We start from the raw sequence: 21,027 nt of genomic DNA, 5'->3' as shown, positions 1-21,027 counted from the left end.
GCACTTCTCGCAAGGCATGTAACTCCAGTCCCCTAGTCACTATGGTGGTCCTACTTGCTCATCATACTGGGCTTGTTCAAGCACACCATATGCCTTCCTCGTACTGGAGAGCCCCAAAACAGACAGTTCTCTAGATGTGATCTCAGAAGTTCTGAACAGATGAGAATAATCACTTCTCTTAACCAGCTAGCTACCTTTCTTCTAAGGGAGCCCACTGAGCTGTTGGACGTCTTTGCTGCAAGGGCACATTGCTGACTCGCATCAGCTTGCTGTCCAGTAGGACCTCCAGAGAAAAACTTAAAGTAGCAAGAGTAAAAATAGAAAATGTTTTACCTTTACAGAAAGGCATTAAGATCCTGTCTGCAGGAGTCTAGGAAAAGCACTTGATAAGCTGCCACAACTAGCAAAGACTGAGACTAAAGACACTACTAAAAGAAAGTAAGTGAATAAAGACATGGCTAGAACAAAGATAAAGGGGCATAATCTTGAACAGTAATCTCTTTCCAGAATAATATTCTAACAGTTTAGATATGTGACACCAGTGCAAATATTAGAAGAATACTAAGACATTGGGAAATACATGAAAACAACACAATACAACAAAAATAAAGCCATCTGATGAACAGGAAAATGAAAAATGAAATTCAGCCATAAAATTGAGATCGCTCTTAAGCTTCTGCTATGACTTTCAGCTCATTACTTGGAAATGACTGTCACCATGTTGTAGACACGAAGTAGTCCCATGAGATCAAGCAAAGTGTTTRCATTAGATATGGGAAAAACTACCACCAAAACATTCCACAAGAGATCTTGACTGTTGTATCATATGCAACTCTGGGCACCCAACTTCAAAATATTTTCAAACCCAAATATATGCAAAGAGCATATCATCATGTAAGAGCCCATCATGCAAGTGGAAACCAAGAAACCTCAGCTTGCTCAGGCTAACAAACCAAAATCTGCAGCAGGATACACTTGCTATGTGTAAATATCAGGAGGACAAACCAAAGGAGTATGAATAAAATGTAAATTTAAGCCAGAAATCAGAATACAGCAATCAGGTTCTCAAATATTTTCCCAAAGACTATTAAAAGCAAGAACCCGTAGCTGCTTAAGTTGATATTAGATTCATTCCTTGAAGAAATTGCAATATGGTGCCTGCAACAGCAGTATAGCTAACCCAATAATGCAAGAGATCTCTTTCAAAGGTTCAGTTGGTCCTGCTGCAAACTCAAAGCACATCTACGTTCCTTCTCATACAACATAGCAGCTCAAAGTTGTGTAACACATTTCACTCTTTTCCTAAGTCTGTTTCACCCAACAGAATAAAAGCAGTACCAGCTGTTTGAGCTCCAGAGATGAAACCCMAAATCCACAGAATAGCAGAGTAACAAGTATTTTTATTAGGTTTTACAATGACCTTTTAAATACAAAAAATGCTTCATTTAAATATGGTTCTATTTAGATTCCCTTCTCTCACCCTACAAAAGGCTTTCCCTTGGCCAAAGAAGTGAAATGATTACTCCTAATAAGTAGAAACTACTCAGAGCACTTCCACTATCATGCATGTGCTCACATTCTGGACAACAAAACCATCTTATTACTGCTTTAATGTATCTAATACTCCCAACTTCTGGGAGAACAAAAAAGGGGGGTGAGAGGAGACAGGAAGAAAAGAAAGAGGTAACGTTAGGATAATACATAGCAAGGCTCTGACTCATTCATATCTTACTCAAATTACAGCTATCAAGAATACTTCTTCATATTGCTCCAATACCTAATGCTTGCCCCTTTCCATCTCAAGGACAGGTATATCTTGTGGCTTCCATTTCCTCAGATGAGATGAAGGAAAGAAACTTGTAGATCAAAGAGAATATCCYTTCTTAGGGTACAAATTGCTTGTTTGTCAAATCCTACAAGAAAAATCAAACTATTAACTCAGTTTGAAATCAACTTGTAACAAAACCAAAACAGAAATCCAGCTCAAAATTGAAGTTTTCTGAAATTAATTATATAAGAAAGTTCCTTACTTTTTTGACTTCTACCTTTCAAAAAGGTAGCAATACTCGCTGAAGATGATTGACTCATAGCCAAGAGTTAACTGGTAGATACTGCAGCACAAGGCAACAAATTTTAGCACTGATACTGGTAGGCAGCTGCAAGTAGCAACATCCTGGCCTTCACTCAAGGCAGGGATGAATTCAACAGAAGGAAAGAATCACTGCAAGCAACAAATGGAGTAAGCCAAAAATGTGAACATGTGTACAAACTAAGTTTAGCCTGGGGTGGTAAGAGGTTTGCTTTCTCTCAGAAGAGGGTCTTCATCAGAGTTTGAAAGTTATAAGACAGAAGAGAGGCCCAGGTAAGCAAATAAGTTTACTGCACAGGAACTTAAGCTTCTGTTCACAAACTGCCTACAAACTATCAGGTTCTCAGAAAGCTTCTTTCTTCAAAGATCATTTACAAGCCTCTACTCCATTTTGTAGTTCTTTAGAAAGAACATTGCACAGAGAAGCATTTTATTCTTTTGGATTTGGCTACTTTTTTCAGATGCTGTCAGAATTGACTGAATGCTGGAAGTTATGATGCGTTGTTTTTTTTTTTCCTCTGATATACCAAAAGATAAGTATTAGGGAATCCAAATATTTAAGCACTGAAAGTACATTGAGTATAGTAAGGTTTTGCCCTCCTCCTTCTCCAGCTCCCTCTCCAGAATTCAAGCCTACTGTCAGTCTAGCAAATTTTTGCGAAACAAGCACAGTCTGTCTTTAAATGCTTGAAGAAGGAATCCAAGCTTGTTCAGTCAGGAAGCAGAGGAGGATCCCTCCTCACCCCAAACACACACAAAATAGGAGAAATCTCATCCTGGAGATATGTTTGAAAGACAAGAACTACTGACGTTTATTTCCATGGATCAGAGGTACCGAAGAAGCAAAGAAAATAAACAGGGAAGACAAGCTGAGGCAGATGCTCCAATAAATTATGCAGGTCTATAAAATAACCTTTCCACAATTAGCTTTTCCAAGATGTCCACCCCATGGCCTTGCAGCAATCAGTTTTGTTTGCAAACAAGAGGAGTAGTAGAAGGTATCATGTTGATTAAGTGGTGTTTAGTTTGCAAAGTATTTTATTATGGTTTAGAAGGTAAGCATGGCATCAGTGGAACTACAAAAGGAAGAATACAGCCATGGACAACATTCTGAAACGTTGTAAAAATAGTACTTAACATAAAGCAACAGAACACACAATGCCACTCTAGTATGAGCTTCAGGATCAATAACACACTACTCGAGAGGTATCCAGATCCACAGTTTTGCTTAATTTCTGGATATTGCAAACAATACCTGAATAAGGGAGAATTATTATAGGCTGTATATCAGGAAGGATACCACATGTTCACTGAAAAGTCTTTAGAAGCTGCCTTTTTGATTCTTGGTTTTGAGTTTTTTAATAATGCAATAGCAAAGATTCCAGCATAGCAAAAATTCCAGCAGAAGGGAAACTTGGAGGAAATCATTCTAACAGGCTACAAATGGATCCACATGGGTGGCAAATTGTGACCGACCAACAAACTCCTACAACAGAAGGCGGCTCAGGAGATGGGCAAGGGCAAGATGCCCCTGAAGCTCAGGAACTGTGCAGGGTGTGACTCATTAACCGCAGCTGTGGCACAGAAAGCTGACTTTATCTCAACTCGAAGGGGACCACAGGGCAGCCTTTGTTTAAGATAAACAGCTGTGTCAGTTGAGTGGATCAACTGGTGTAATTGTTTCTTCCAGAGTTTATCAAAAGAGTGCAAATGTGTCCCTGAGTTAGGCAGACCAGCATGGGGGAAGCGTATACATGGCTCAGCACAGCATAGAGTACAAAACCTGGACTAACAAGAATTTCGATGAGAGCAACCCACATATTCCTTCCTGGTGACTGAGGACACCCAGCATCGTGACAGTCAGCATAATATAGAGGCCGGTAATGGGGATCACACTGGTACTGTGATTGAGTTGCATACACTTAGCAAAATATAGCAACTGCAATATACACTTGTATTGTGATTTCAGTATATTGATGTATCTCTCTGCTAAATCAAAAATCCCGTGTAACACCAAATACATTCAAAGTAAACTTTTAAATTAAAACATTACACCCTCCATGTGTAGAATATCTAAAAGAACCTGGTCAGAGAGAACTCGACTGACACAAGTCTTCTGACTAGAAGTAAAGTATTTAACAGGGGGGAAAAATGGAGAAATATATAAATAAAACATTTCAGAATTTGCAGGTGTGTAGTTGTACATAAAATAAAGGGGACAGACAACAGGTGCTCTTTGATACTGTCAGTGAGCTACAGGAACTCTGTCATCCACAATCACCACCACTCATGCACCAGAAGCTTGTATGATGATTAAAAAAAGCTATGAAAACAAGACTGACGATCTAGACACTGAACACTAAAAGAGAAAATGCCAGGCACCAAAAATGACCTGCAATCATCAGAAGTTCTTTTCTTATCCAAAGCAGATAATGGCAACAAATACTACAGCAAAATTATGGAGTTACCTGGAAGACGGCAACTAAAAGACTCAACTACAAATTACATTCACTGTAAGCTAAATATGAAGAAAGTCTACACTTCACACATGGATATAAAGACAACTCAAATATCTACACAACTCTTCCAATAATCTTCTATAGACAATAAGTGCTACAGTCAAAGTTGTAAACACCCAAATCAAAAACAAGGTGACAAACCATCCTAGGGATAAGTTTTTAAACACATGAGAGATGACAAAGTACCAACTGTTGCTGAGTAACAGTCTCCAAACCTACAGAATTAAAGATTCAGTACATATGTCTGCCTCAATTGCATGCTTTCTTTGTTCAATGGGACAAAAAAGGTAGATTTCTTGCTTAAGAGGAGGAAGGCAAAACTCCTCCCGCTGAATGCTTCACACTTTCTCAGGAGGAAGAAGAAAATATTGTTCAAGGAATGTTTTGCCATGATTTCTGTGAAGACGTTAACAGGCAGTGAGGATCTTACCTGAAAATACAATGTCTTAGTCCACTTTAAAATTCAACATTTTGAGAGATCAATAGAGACCTTATCAATGACACTTGTGATGACATTTCAATGTTTTCTATAGTTATTCCTTTTCTACCATCATGCATCTACATAGAAGTTTATACAGTTGCTATAGAAATGGTGCTAACAAGAAAAAACTGACAGCCTATGAATTGCCTATATTTGGTATGATTAGTATTATGCTGAAATACAACAGGCATTTAGGGAAGGGAGCTAAATTTTCCAAGCCAATTCTGCCTCTGCCATTATCGCTAAATTTGTTTGCGAAAGGGTGTTGAGGTCAGCTTGTCCAGCCTCTACAAGCAAACAATACATGTAGCAGTGACCCATCCACCCAACCATTCACACCTTTTCTGAGTTTCTAACTCCCTTTAGAAGAACCACAGTAAGTCAGGCAACTGATTTAACAGAAAATAAGCATTCGAACACCAATAGTTTAATGTTAAATCCTTTTCTTCACCCAAGAACAGTCAGTAGGTACTACGTAACTGCTGACCACTGAAGCGTCTGCATAAGAMAATAAAACATGATACAGAAACTGAATAAATCCAGGTGAATTCATGCAGATCTAGGATTTCAGCAAATCAAACAGATTTTAGAACCTTGTTTTAAATGCTTGAGAACCCCCAGATAAATCTAAGGACTCATCAGCTCACCCAGCTAGATGTCAGTGGCCTACTGAAAGCGTCCAAAATTGGAGACCAAGCATATGTTTATTTCAACTAAAATAAGAGTGAACATTTTGGTGAAGGAGAGGACTGTATTTTAAGATGTTATCCAACATCAAGTTTCTGTTTGGATAACAGGGAAAAAAAACAGTAGATTGCAGGGAAGGATACTCAAGGTAAACAGGAATTTATTTGGAAGTGTGAAATTCTGGTATACCCACCTTATTCTTTGTGCACTAACAACAATAGCTGAATCACCACAAAAAGTGATTTTAGGCAAATAGATAGTATAAATGAGAGCCCTGGTGGAGCTATTTCTAAGCCATCTATCTACATTATTGATGAAGGATTTGCTCCAAAGAACGAATGATTTGCAGAATTTGTATAACTGATGTAGCATTCAACATTTTCCAGGAGATATCAAAAAAGATAGAGATGTACTATAAGCATTAACTTAAAAAGCATTGCTAGCAAAGCATGGGAACCAACTACGCAGAAACATTTTTATACCTCTACTAGTAGAGTCAAGTCTCAAATTCTTAGTTACAGAACAGGGAAAGATGACAAATTACGGGGGGGAAAAAATATATGACAAAGTTCTTCACATCACACATGGGTAACCTCAGACTAATCAGGGACCAAGGAAATCAAATAATTTCTCAAATTACTTCCTAGGGAGGCAGAGGCACATTATCATGTATGTAAGCAATGCGTCAGACGAGGAGTGCAAAAACCATTAACTGCTGAAGGAACACATATTTTCTCTACACTGAATTTAGTGATAATCTGACCAACATATCAGAAAAACAGAATACAAACCTGGACACAATTTACTGGCATTCAAGAGGTAAATGCACAAGATGCATATGTATACACAATGCTGACTGACCTGCAGTTTCACAGGCACAGAAAACCTGTAGGCTCTAAAACATACGGAAAGGGAGAACAGTTAAACAAGTTCAAAGCATGGACAAGCACTTTTTCCAAATCCTACATAAAGCATGGGGATTCCTGCAATTTTTAATGTCCCTATGTGCAGCAGCTGATGACAGACTAACAGCATGTGTTGGTCTCTTCAGTATTTAGGAGGCAATTCTTGCACCACACACAAAGACTCTGTTCCAACGTGCCTTAGATACAAACTATCAAGCAAGAATTTTAAGACCATTCCTGCATTTTGAATGCAGTACAGTAAGTTTACAAGTGACAGCCTGCCCAAATTTTATTTGGATATTTGAAGTATTCTGTGGATTACTAGATAATTAATACTCAAACACATTCTTGAGCTTATGAAATGCAACCATGTCTATTTAGGTCTAACCAACAGATACATGCATTAAGAACTGATTCAAGTGCAGAGATGCGCAAGCTGAAAACCTGTACCCCAAAGTAATGACAGAGAAAGACTGTACACAAGAGACAGTAAAGATTTGGAGGAGAATGGTATTTCAAATGTATATTTACGTTTTACAGTGGGTAACACTTTCTCCTTAAGGCAACCATGCTGTTTATGTTAAATTTAAAGATGACTGTAATTTTCTCATTAGTTGTGTTAATCTTTTTAACTGATAAAAATGTAAATCTTGAATGCTATAATACAAAAAAGTATCTACCACGGGATGGCGGAGTATCACAATTAAGAACACAAACACCATTATTACATGACCATTCAACAGCGTCAACTGCATTTTTAAAAAGCTCACAGATTGGCATCTTCCAAAAGAAATTCCACTAGAAACCTCCACTTCAGTTGATACTACTATCTGAAATTTCTGATCTTAGCGCACTGATTAGAAAGTTGTTCAGTTAGCCCTTTCTAGGGCCCCCCAAACCGTCACAGCGCTAAACAAAGGAGCGGCATGAATCTTGGGGAAATCACAATGAGGACAACAGCAAAGGTCTTCAGATCCCAACGCACTGACCAGGTAGGCTTTTCTGTTCTCTAATAACTTCCAACAGGAATCCTTGCAGGAGTTCGGTCGGAAATTTTTGTCTCTTTTTTCCCCCTCCCTCTTTCTCAGAGGGTGAATCTCCCGGCCCCAATTAATTATTAGCACTGGCTTCCTCCTAAACAACGGAGGTTAGCCATTCTGTACAAGCCAATGAAAGCTAATTCTTGACTTTACCTACATGAAAATATACCACTCTCTCTTGAGATCCAGTCACAGTCATGATTCCTGCCTTAAAATTGAAAGGAGTTAAAAAAGGCTTGAACCACCCAAATAAACCAACAGATTTACCATGACAAACATTTTTCATTTCACACGTAAAGTTTACCTTGAAAGGAGGAAACACATAGGGAAAAAAGTGCTATGTGACTGACAGAACTGGAAGGGTCTGGGGCAGTTTTTAAGCATTTGGATCCAGTACCGCAAATTACAGTTTGGTAAAGGATTTGATACCATTTCATCATTACTGAGGTTAAATGGTCCACAGACTGGAGGGACAAACTAATTGGTCAAGAGGGGAAATATGAGTGGACACTACACACTTGTGAACAACCTGCGCTGGGAGAGCTGGATGGGGAACAGATTCTCTGCCAATTGCCAGCAAGCAATTTCATTGCCCTGCAGAGGCAGAACGCAGCCCGTGGACCGCCAGTTGAAGAAACTGTTGTAGAGAATCATGTGCATTTAAATTTTGCATCATTTAAGCATGTTTTAATGCCTGATTATTGTGAGAAGTTTAAGATATAAACTCTTTTATTGCTGCAATCTTACAGCAAGGAGTGAATCTGATTCCCAGTTCAGAAACTGGGAATTTGCAATTTCAGAAGGTGCTATTTGATGGCATACAAGATATTCAAGTATTTTATACTGCAGCATTTTCCAAAGAGTTCTATCAGTAAACAGTCTTTGCCCTGCTCTGAGCAACGGGTTGGACTAATGACCTGCCTTCTAATGTAAAGTATTCTGAAACATTACAGAAAACACAGAAGGCTTTTATATAAATTTCTGCATATATTAGAGAAACTCCATCACTTTACAGGTGAATCTTAAATGGACATCATGTTATTAGAGATGTCAATTTAATTTAATTAAAACAGTGTGGTTTGATTCTGCTTGATCAGTAAATTTCAATATATTTCTCTCTGAACATACACAATCTACATCATTTCTTGTTCTCTTAATGGCATGCGTTTTTAAATATATATATTCCTAGATTCCAAAAAGAGGGGATAAACACTACAAAAAGCTTGAGATTTGTTGGAATAAGTTTGAATCTCCTTTATTTCTTTCTAGAAACGTTTGGTAAAATTGGCTTCAGGCCCCCAGCAAAGACTTTTTTTTTGCTTTATAATAGATATAAAAAAGATCCTGCAGAATATTGACAGAAAGCTATTTTAAAATGCATCACTTCCAGCAACCAAATTCTGGCATGGGTACATTCTCCTAACCAGGAAAAGTAGCACTGTGGTAGTTATCTTCTAGTTCTGGGGTATTTGAGTGCTATCCATATGGTCTCTCTCCTCCAACATTAATGAGACCTAGAAGTAGATCACAGTCTGTTTTGTCTTTCCAGAARAAGTTTCAGAGCAAAGCAAGATTGCCAAATGCACACACAGGTTCAGAGGTGAGAAAGCCTGGGGATTCCAGGATGAGAAGAGAGTTGTACTGAGGGACAAAATGCCATATTTCAGGGAGAGGAGATAAAAAAAACTGTAACCCATCATGTTAAGAGTCCAGTCTGCAGTACAAGCAAATCAACTGGGTGTCATGGAGGAGCAAGGGGAAAGGAGAGAGAACAGGCCCTATCCCAAACACACAGTTTCCCCAAACCTCACTACATCTTTGTCAAAAGGTTGCATAACATTTGCTACTTGCTCATACTGCAACACTTTATGGTATCAGTACTATAAAATTTTCAACTGATATCACTCATTAGGATCTCAGATTCTGGATAAATCTGAACCACAAATAATTTGTTGAAAGAAATGAAAAACAAGATTGTTTTTGAACCAGAGAAAAAAAATTATCCAAACTATTTTAACTAGATTAAAATAAACCCAGATGTCTGGTGTTGTCCCAAAGCCAGAATCATCTATGTTAGGACAATCCCACCTGCCGCCTTCGTCTGCTGCGTTTTTGTTAGTTTCACATTCAAGTTAGGAAGGTTGATTTTGGTCATGAGCGCTATTTAAACACAAAAAAGGGTCAACAACTTCATAGATCGGTAATATCTAATTGCTGAAATAGTACAGAAGAACAACTTAGAAAAAGTCTCTAGCCACAACCTGGTTACTGTGTTTTAGGCAGGTACTGTACTTTTGAAACAACTTTACTACTTAAAAGCTACAAGGTTCTAATAAGCTATACTAGCTTATTTTCCACCACCCTCCAAGACAGAGAATACCAACCTCAGCAAAACCAGCACAAATGCAGCTACCGATACATACACAGTATTCATACAGTAGCCTTCTGATCTAAGAAGCTAGATTCTTCAAGAACACCACCAGAGGAGGGTTTTTTCAGCAGAGCTCCATGTGGCTAATAAACAGTGCAAATCTGGCAGAGCTGTGAAAGAGCAGGCAGCAGGGCTGGGCTACCACAAACACTGCTGCATAAACCTGCTCCCGGGCTGAGGAATGAAGCAAACCAATTCACCCTGGGACCCAGCTGCATGCTCAACTCAGCCCCATCCTAAAAAAGAACATGATTTGCAAATGGTGTCTCCAACCTAAGAACCACTCCTTTGCCTCTTCTAAGATACATTAACCAATTTTGAGGATCCTTATGTTAAGGAACATTGGCCATCTTTGTACTAGAAAAGTAAACATGCCAATTAAGAATTCCAAAACATCCAATTTTCTTTCTGTAAGCAAAGAACTCTACCCCATATTAGGAGGGTCATTAAGAGAGGAAAAAGCCACAAAGAAGCACTCATCAGCTAGTCTAGTGATAAGATCATAGAAACACACCCTACTGGCCTAGGGAAAGAAAGAACATCTGACTCCATTAGTGACCTGGAATGTAATAGGGAAAGAAGACACCAGAGAGAGTGAGACGAGCAAGTAAAACTTCAGTTGCTGAAGCCCATCACTTCTCCTCATCTTCCCTCCCTCACTCCTACAAGCAAAGCCAACAAGACATCTGTGACATTCAGTACCAGTCCACCCAGAAATTTGACACCTAGAAGCAATACAGAAACTCCAGATGTCCCAAGACAGCATGAGAAGTCTGTGTCTCTTCCTGTTCCCTTGAGAGATCTCATTCCTGTCCCTGTCCTCTAACTCTATTACCGCCCAATTCTGTTCTTCACTTAAGACTACTGCTTCAGAGAGCAAGGGGAAGAAAAAGTACTTAAAACAATGCAAGTTTAAAAAAAGCCATGGAAATAAGAGCTAGCTTTTAATAGATACAGCTGAAATAATTGCTTAACGCCTTCAGCTTTTCTACAATATACTTGTGTTTACAAATAAATGAGGGATATAACATAAGTTTTGTGAGCACAATAGCTTAGCGAGACATCTTTCATGCATTTATTTACATTATTTATCAAACAAGTTTCCCTTTTTAGCAATATCACTTCACATTGGCTGACTAGATTTCTGAGTCCATCTAGTCTAGCATTATACAGATATGACATCTCCAAACTATTAAACTGCTACAACACATTGCTACCGTATAAAACCTGTATTAAATGACTAATTCCTATCACAACAGATTTCACATTTTCCTAAACTATCCTTTATAAAATGTTTTTTGGACTTAACAATATACCTTTAATTAATGCCTTTATTGTCCCACAACTAAGTTATACAATTGAGACCAACTATACCTCATCAAAAACGTGTCAGCCTCAGGTCATTAACATGCAAATCCGAAACTCAGTTTTGTTACTGCAAGTCTAAATTTGATTAAAATTCACACCTACTTCACATCTTTACTTTGGACTTATACCAAACACACACTGTAAGTATACAGCTTAGTTCCCACACCCATAGGCATTTCAGTTTTCTCCCATAAGCTAATCAAACTACATTAGGGATGGTACACCATTTCACAGGACCAAAAAAAAAAACCACACCACACACACCCACACTTTTGGTGAGCTTCTCTAGGCACCCTGGGATAATGTGATAATAAGTATTTTAAACTTTACATTGTACATGCACACAAGTAATTGGGATCATGTAGCAAGAAATACTCAGCTACTTTTTTCCCCTCTCCTAGTCATACAACAGCCTTTACCAAAAGGTAAAGGGAACCAAAGCTACTGCAGTTCTGATTGCTGGTCTGTAACAGAACTTTGAGACCTCTTATTTTAAGAAACTGGAGTCCCTGAATGCCAGCTTGTATATTGACTGGTATGAATACTTCCTTTAAGAGAAGTTTCTCACTCTGAAACATGATCTAGCACCTAATGAAGAAACCTTTCCACCATTAAGACAGCTTCAGGAAAGAGTCAAGATGGACTTTTCTTAAGTATTAAACACACATCACAGCACAGAATGGTGTTTGAGCTCAATAGTCACACAGACCCTAACCACATTAAAAAAGCAAAACGTCAGCAAGGTAATTAAGTACAAGCGCAAGCTACTACACACAGACATTGGGGAAATGCTATCTGCCAGCAGATCCTAAAGCAGAATAGCTGCTTGTGAATAGCTGCCATTCTTCAAAGGTAAAGAAATACTGTATCTCCAAAATAATCTTTCATTTCTTCAGTATCACTTCAGTGTACCTTCAACTTTCTAAAACATTGCATATCTGGCACCTACCCCAAATGAAAAGAGTATCACCTTGCTTTCTTGGTTGCTCTGCTGACTACAATTCAGTTAACATCATTTTCCTCTCCAAATTCCTTTGGTATTATTCTGGACACTCTGAATGCTTCAATACATACTGCAGTATAGTTAAACAAGTTCCACACATAAAACAAATTTTCTGTCAGGATAGCTAGATTTACACAAGGGCTTCACACAGTATAAATGACAATCAAAGAATTGTTATTTAATACTTAAAGTTGGTACATGTTTCTAATGAAGACCAGGACCAAGTTTCCTCTTCATATTTGAAACCTAACATAACATGTGCTTTTTTAAAGTTGCACTGAAAATCATCTATTACCATTACTGGGAATGGCATACATTAGGCTGGATCAGAAAGCAAGCTACTGCCCACTAGAAAGGAGAAAAACACTTTCAGGAAGGCACAACACTAAGGGTATTAAAATCCATCACCAAAGAGTTATCTGGCAAATTTGTTACAAACCTTGCTCTGAAGCTCAGCCAGCCAGTTTTGTTATTAGTTGATTATGCCTGACTTTTCCAAACTGAGGGTGGACCAAACATACTATCAATACTTGCAAAATGTTTTCACATTAAATATTCTTCTATGTAAAGTGGCAGAGGTAACTATTCACAATAAGCCCAGACAAAAAAAAATATTAGAAGACATTAAGTATCATCRATAGAAAAAATGACTAGGAAAAAAAAAGAAAAAGATTGTTAGTGAAGCACTTTAGTAACAGCAAAAGTATTTCTACCTTTACATAGGGACATCTGCTATTATTATATAAATGTAACAGAAAACAATCTCATTAGAAAATGCCTGCTTGACATCATCCATGCCCTGAAACAGCATATTAAAAAAACAGAGCCTTATACCCAAGTAATGTTTATTTTCATCCTATCTTCAGGCAGACCTGCAAGGCCCAGGTTTTGACCTCCCCTAATAAATATCTCAGTCTCAGGCTCCTCGCCAGTACACTCATAGTCCTCAAAAATAAAGGGTTAGTGACTAGCTAAGAAATCTTACTAAAACTTCAATAGTTTTGCATGATAATCTCAAGAAGGTACCTGAAGATCACCTTAACTGTGCAGAAGGACTGAACTCAAATAGATTCCTACTGTTCTTATATCAACAGGTGTTTTTGTAAGGCACAATCTATATTTCCATAAAATTTTGATCAATAAAAGGACCACAACTATTCAAAGTTACCTACCAGGCAAGCAGGACAACTAGCACCCAAACAAACTGGCCATTCTAAAAATACTTGAGATCTACACGTGAAATAGCACACACAAAAGGAGAAGCAGCCACTAAGGTATACTTACCAAGACAACACATGGTAAAACTGGCTGGTAATCAGACAGACTGATGGCAGAGCGGTCTGGACTCACTAGCAACAGCACCACAGTTCAGGTGCCCTTTAACCACACAGAAAATGAATTATGTGACAGAGTAGAAGAGGAAATACACTGATGATGAGTCATCCATTTCACCATATGCTTTATCAAAACACCTCATGATATTAGAGTTACTAATTACCACCAGCACAAAACAGTGAGGCATTAATAGAGAGTAGTCCAAATCTTTAGGCTTTTTTTTATTTAGCACTTCAAACAGTTTTTATGCATTTTGAAATCCAAAACATATGCTTAAGAAACTATGAGATGCTACCAGCATGTTAATACTGAGCATACCCAAGTTGATCATAGCTGATGTTGAAATTCACAAAATATTTCAAAAGCTCGAGGATTATTTTTTGTTTGATAAGACAAATGCTCCAATATCCTGCTTTGAACAACACCAACATTATTCCCAGCTCACTCCACTGGGCTACTGTAAAAGATGTTAGTCGTAAAGTTAAGCCCTATTTCAAAGCAATTTTCAAGAATGTCACAAGGATTCTACAATGCCTCAAATGTTTGTGTGAAATCTGATAGGGCTTTAGTTCACTAAAACACAGACAGCTGGAGAGGACTAAGGTTTTTTTCCAAGCTAGGAATTCAAAACAGATTCCTTCTTGTTTTCTATTACTAGTAACAATGGTTTCAGAGGCTAAGTTATAACCAAAGGGACAACTGATCCCCTGTCCGATTTCAGTCAGTTTACTAGCGCACTGATTTTGCGTTACCAGTAGTCTCTGCCACTGATTGCTTTTTCCCATTCCACCAGTACAAGATTGTGTATGGCTGTAGAATCAAACAGCTTGGGGGAATGATCAAACTAAAAAACAAGATTAGGGGTGGGGGGGGGAGGGGAAGAGGTTACTTTGAGCTGGGTAAATTCCCTGATCCAGTTCACCCCACGGGTATTTCTGCAAGAACAGGCAGTGCAAGAAGTGAGCAGTCAAGAAATAAGCTGCCACAGAAAAATGTATGTGRGGTGACAATTCAATTAAACCATTTCAATTGGTTACAAATGTGGAGGACCACAACTTTACCAAGCAAGCAGGGATATAACAGCAATAAGAATAAAGTTACAACTTGTCATTAAAATAAGTGGACTGGAAACACRAGCTGTTAAGAAGTTTATAAATTTGAGTTTTACGCAAAACTAACAAGTCAGAAGCTCACCTGTACTTACATGCCTCTTCAATACAACCAATTCAGACATGAAGCTTACAGAGAAAACCTTAATAATTTGAGACTTTCAGCTTTCCATTTACAGACTCTTCAGCCTGTCCACACACTATTGTTGCTTGATAATCTGAAATTACATAACTACAAAAAGTGTGCTTTGTACTAGTCCTGTTTGTTCACTTATTCGTCCAACTGCAACCACTCTATCACATGATACCATGTATTTTGAATCTGAAAAAAAGTATAATACTACAGTTAAGACAATTATCCAAAGCCCTTGGCACCGTAAATACATGATAAAAGCAATCTAATTTGCCAACTGCATTAAGGTCACTTATTCCGGAAGTCTGCCAATCATCTAGCCACTATTATCTAAGAAATACACCCTCAACTTTTAAAAAAGATCAATATTCTTCTTCCCCAGCATGATCAATCTGAGTCACTCTCAATGAGAAGAGCAAATTCCATAGTCTCAAAGCTGTCTCTGAATGCATAATAAGGGAGGTTCAAATCAAACAGCTTTTAATGCCATACTACTACAACAGCAGTCAGAGTTGACTCTTAAGAAGCCAGTCCTAGGTCACTTCAGACTTAATTGATTGCAACCAATACCACAGCTCCATTAGGAGAAAAAGAGATAACACATATACATCCGAAATATCAGTGCTGTTGACTCTTATTGATATGGCTCCAAAGCAAGCAAAACATTCTGCACAAGATTGCCTCCAAATAGTTTTAAGACACAGTTTCAACATGAAGGTCGGCAGATCTCAGACTTCTCCTCTGCAACCCTCATTATACATTTCTTCTCTCCCACTCCAATAGTTTGAGCCCTTGGACAACCTACAGACATACAGTACAGACAGTGTAAGCAAAGAGATTCAAGACCTCCTAGGAATTCCTAAGTCAAGTCCACCAGTTTTCAGCAGAGGACCCCATGGCAAGCTTAGGAATCAGTCTCCCTCTACCCCATTTCTGTTTATCCCCTAGCAAGCTGTTCTGTCTTAACTTATCCACACTTTCCCCAAGTTGCACTTTATTATCTGCACTAAGAACTGCTAATAATGATCTAAAAACAAGGGGAGAAAGAGCAGTAATGACTTCTAGCCAGATCCTAGTCAGATTAGGAGTCTCAGTCTTCTAGTCAAAGACTTAAAAAACTGATTTTACTGTTTCATTATGATTGCTAAAAAACAACTAAGATCAGAGGGCACCAACACTTTTGCCTAATGGCAAATGCACTCCTTCAATTAGGAAGGCTGATAATTACATCCACTTCATCATGTACATTTTATCTGGATTGAGCCTCAGCCAGCTTGTTCTAATCCATGTCCAAATCTCAACTACATGCTGATGAGGCACTGAGCTACATTCCCCCATATACTGCAAGTGTGACCACAGTGGTTAAACTTACAGTCTCCCCATGCAGACGAGAAAAAAATAAGGCAGACACATGCCTTTCCCAATTCACTCGCAATCTGAAGATTATATTGACTATGAAATATATTTATATACACACACAAAACTCTGAATAGACCACAAGTCCTACACTTCAAAGAAACAGAACAAATAACTCTTCTTAGAGTTTGCTCCAGTATGAACACAACTGTAAAGGACTGCAAGCAAGATCCACCTTCAAAAAAAATTAAATAAATAACAAAAACAAGGGCTTTCAATTTAACCATCAAGCAGCAACAGATGTATTGCTCTCAAATCTGGCATCACATCAACTGCCATGTTACATGCCTAATCTTTAACAAAAGAGACTGCTCTTCACAACTGAGAAATAAGCAGGTTTTTAAACCACAAAGATGATGCATACAGCGAGCTGACAAGAGCATTTCTTGAYGTTCTGACAAAGAAGCTCTTCAACCCTTCAATGTTCAGCAGAGAGATACCCCGCAGTACATCCAGAGATTTGCTTCAACAAGAAACCTTAACTTTTTGATGCACCTGATACAGCCACAAAGAGCCAGAATACAGCCAGACAAGTACAGTCCTGAAGAAATAAGGGCAAAGCTTCTAGAATTTGCAAAGTGTAGACTTCTCTTCCAGCACTACTTCCCTGGGGTACTACCTAAGCAGTCATCCTTGTACCTCAAACTGTAGGACAATGTGGAGGGGCAACCTCATCCTTATGGAAAGGCATACAAGACGCAGAGAAGCCATCACCTCTCTGCATGGAAATTACAGCCTTGAAAAAAACTGATAGTAAAGATAGGACTGCAAGGTTTCTGAGAGCATCCTCAAGGCAAGCTCCATGAGTTCAAGGAAGACAATATTTATGCCATATAAGAGTCTACGATCTGTCTGGAAGCCTTTAAGAAATTTTGAAAAGACCAGGTATAACTGTACTGGCACACAACATCTCAAAAAAGTGACTCCAAAGTTACATTAACCTTTTATGCATTTCAGGAAAACTGTATTTCAAAATATTTAGCACTGGCCCAGTGGAGGTCCCTGTATTTTATTTTGCTATACTAGAAGATTCCATGAACAGATTGAGTTTTTCTAGCCAAAGTCTCCTACAAACTGAAACCTGTACACCAGACAGAAAACAGTCTCCCTCTTAGTCAGCTGCGCTCAGCAGCGAGTAGGTTCAATGCCTATTGATTCCACCACATTAACTTGAGAGCCACAACAAGAAGCTCTAGTGTTCAGAATATACCATGCTGCCTAACACCTGCTCCCCTTCTGTGATTTAGGGCCACCCTTACCTTTTCCATTATCTTCTCTGCTCCTCATGGCTTCTTCAGGTTACACAAAGCTGCTGTCATCAGCTTCGCCCAATGCTTGGACTGCCACTGGAGCAAGAGCTGCAGTATCTCCACCTGACACCCCACGATAGCCTTTTAGAGCTCTGATTTTAGATGTCCTTTTTCTGCTTGGCAAAATACTAGACTTCACCTGCCTGCCCGCAAGCAGGATTCTAATGCCAACTTCCCTGAAGCCCTACAAGGCTTTTAAGGACCTTTGCAGAAGAAAAGAGCTGGAGTCACATCTACATGTTCTAGCAAACAAAGCACACGGGGCATCTGTGTAGAACACCCAACTGTAACACTAAGTCTCTCTTGCTTAAGCAGTCTTCTGAGGGAATCAGGTCATAACAGGAAAAAAACAAAACGTGAAGCCTACAAACTTCTGTTCATGCAATAAAAAAAAAATACTTGCATGCACATATGCATGAATAATGACATTATTTCTACTGCAGCAGTTCCAGGTATCTAAACATAAAGGCATTAATGTGTCTTTCCAAATATTTTGAAAATGCATTTTTAAGCATCTCCTCTAACATCACCTCTTCCAATGAAGGGCTATAAAACAGTCAAATCAGAAATATATCATGTCTTTGATGTCTTACAGTTGGACAAGAGGCAAGCATTTACACTCCTCAGCCTTAAAGCAAGTTTTCAAATCAGCTTCAATTATTGAATCAAAGGAGGAGCCCAAGTGACTCAGTTCCAAGCAAACATAAAAAAAGATTAAAACCTAATCTCAATGACAAAGAAATAGGAGAAGAAACTGTTTAAGATAGAGGTGTGTCCTTATCAATTCAAATCTTTTAATAATTGAAGATACGCCAAGTAAAACATTAACACACTAATATCAGTAGGTTTTTTAAGTCCTAAACACATTTATTAAAGACAGACAAGTTTAAAATAAAAGTTAATAAWAGTAATTGAAGTTTAAGAGTTAGCCCTCTACATTCATACATGTTCACTCATACTCAGCAGCATCAAGACCAATAAAATATCAAAATAGCAGGTGTTATTTTTTTTTTTGGTCTACACAGTCTACCACAAATGACATAAGTGTGCAAGGGAAACGATCTCCCAAAAAAATTCTGCACAAGGGCAAGTTCCAGAGAAAAAGAACTAACAGTAAACAGGATATCATCTTGAAGATTTTTTTTTCCATTAGTTTAAGAATAAAACATTATTTTGCCTAGATTTTTGGCAAGCTAACTAGAAGGCAGAATATCTCGCAAGGAGGCAAACAGGCTCCAGACAACTGCTGTACATCTTCCACATGTGACTGCCCTCTCCCCATCTCAAACATGCTATACTTTAGCATTTTAGTGCAGAATAAACCTCAATCCTTTCTGTAAGGAATATTTTATTTCAGAATAGCAAGCGTATTTCTTCATATACACTCCAAATGCTAAATACAGATGTCACCAGAGGGCACTATTTCAATCCAAGTGACCTAGCTTTAGCAAAAGTTCTGAGCAAGACGGCAGCCAACCCACATGCAGGGATGTGGAAAGGCTGTAGAAGTATTAGTAATTTTGCTTCTGCAAGGGATCTCCCTAAAAAAATAAATACAAGTGAAGTGTAAATATTTATCTCAGAAAAGTGAAATATTTTTCAGTGTAAGCAGAGGCACTGTTATTAAAGATAACAATCTATCAACTTCTACGCTATATCATGCACTTGATGGCACCATTCAATTCATTCAGGCAAATTCTTTTGCACCCGTTTACAGAACCAGGATCCAAGCCAGTACAGCTCACGCAGAGACGTCTATGAAAGCCCTATGACCATATTATCATTGATTCTAAACCTTACAATAATACATGAGAAAACATGTACATGTTGTCAAGAGATGACCTTGGGAAACAACATATTTCTCTATTCCTCATTGTTCTGTAAGTATTTGATGCTGTGTTGAGAGGGTCAAAAATTAGACTATTAACACAAAGGTAATACAAAAGTATTGTTGATGTCAGTTTTCAACCTGTGGTCCATATGTTATTTCTATAGGTCTGAGATCTAATAAAGATTTTTAGAAAATCTAGGTGAGCTGAAGTTTACTAGGGAGAAATGTGCATAACCCCCAGAAAACACAATAGGTGTACAAATCAAAAGACGTTACAACCCCCCGTTTGATGTGAATAGTAAAGTAAGTCCATTTCATTCAGAAGCAAAACACCACCACCACACTACTAGTAAAATCAAGTCAGTTACAAGCAGAGACAGTGGTAAGAAAAAAAAAATTCATTGTGCTTCCCATGACAATTTCCATTCTTTAAAAAAAAAAACTAAACTGTATGTCTACAAAGCACTGACTACCTGGTTATCCACCTATACCACTTGCCCACCTATCCCACTTTAAAGAGGAAGATATTCTCCATCTCTTTCATCCACCTGAATTATCAAAACGCCTTAGTTCCACATAGGGACAGGAAAGAAAAAGACATCTGTGCAAAGGCATTTTTTATTAGCATAGGGATCTCTCAAATACATAAACATATCCACAAAGATTCACCAGGCAGTAACTACTATTAAACACACAGGTGGAACTTACTTCAGACTATTACTTATCATCATCACTCATCTCAGTTTAAAAGATACCTGTAGTTGCTTTTCCAGCATCTGCTGCCAGGAAAGAAATATGCCAAACAGGTTTGATGTCACATAAGCAGCATCTATTTGTCTAACCTCTAAAGCAGATCCCCGTCTGCTGCAGGACAATGGTATCACCAGTCCTGGTGCTCCAGACTCACGCTGTTTCATATAGAGGGCTGCTGTCGCGGCTTGGCCCCCCGGACACCCCTCCCCTCCACCCGAGGGTGTGCGCACTGCGACCCACCTAAGGCTCGTGCTACCCTACACCCCGTCTCACGGTAACCCGGCCCCGTGCGGCTTGGAGRCGTCCCAACCCCCCGCTCCGAGGGGGAATTACTCGGTATCGGTATCCGGCAGCCACGGGCGCCTTCGGACCACGCCGCCGCGACCCGCCCTGCGCTCCGGCCTCCTCCAGGCCCCCCCTCCCCGGGCACCGCGGCTCTGCCCCGCTCCCGCAAGCTGCGGCGACCCCGCCAAGGGCTCGGGGCCTTCCTGCGGGCGCCGGGAGGCTCCCCCTGCCCAGGCCCCCCCGGCCCCGCACGCAGGTGGGGGAGGCGGCGGGGCTCGCCCCGGCCTCGCCCCGCGCGCACGCACCCCTCCATCTTGCAGCCCCAGCGCCGC

The 21,027-nt window shown here is 39.2% G+C and overlaps 1 protein-coding gene across 5 annotated transcripts in view; it reads right to left on the bottom strand.

Annotated features, from left to right (window-relative positions):
* Positions 1-20,628, bottom strand: part of RALGPS2 (Ral GEF with PH domain and SH3 binding motif 2) — a 135,099-nt gene extending 114,471 nt beyond the window's left edge. Inside the window, exon 1 of one of the 5 annotated variants that reach the window (XM_026084673.1) lies at positions 20,500-20,628. In XM_026084673.1, coding sequence (XP_025940458.1) covers positions 20,500-20,574 — 75 coding nt within the window. In that variant the 5' untranslated portion in view covers positions 20,575-20,628. Of the gene's footprint in view, positions 1-1,777; positions 1,797-20,499 lie in introns of those variants that run through there. The other 4 variants (XM_026084671.1, XM_026084672.1, XM_026084670.1 and 1 more) reach the window with 4 other exon arrangements.
* Positions 20,629-21,027: the final 399 nt, after the last annotated feature.

This window comes from Apteryx rowi, unplaced genomic scaffold (genome assembly GCF_003343035.1).
Source record: "Apteryx rowi isolate R43461 unplaced genomic scaffold, aptRow1 scaffold_65, whole genome shotgun sequence".
In the NCBI taxonomy this organism is placed as follows: Eukaryota; Metazoa; Chordata; class Aves; order Apterygiformes; family Apterygidae; genus Apteryx; species Apteryx rowi.
The sequence above is the reverse complement of the archived record's forward strand: the minus strand, read 5'-3'. Positions and strand labels throughout refer to the sequence as shown.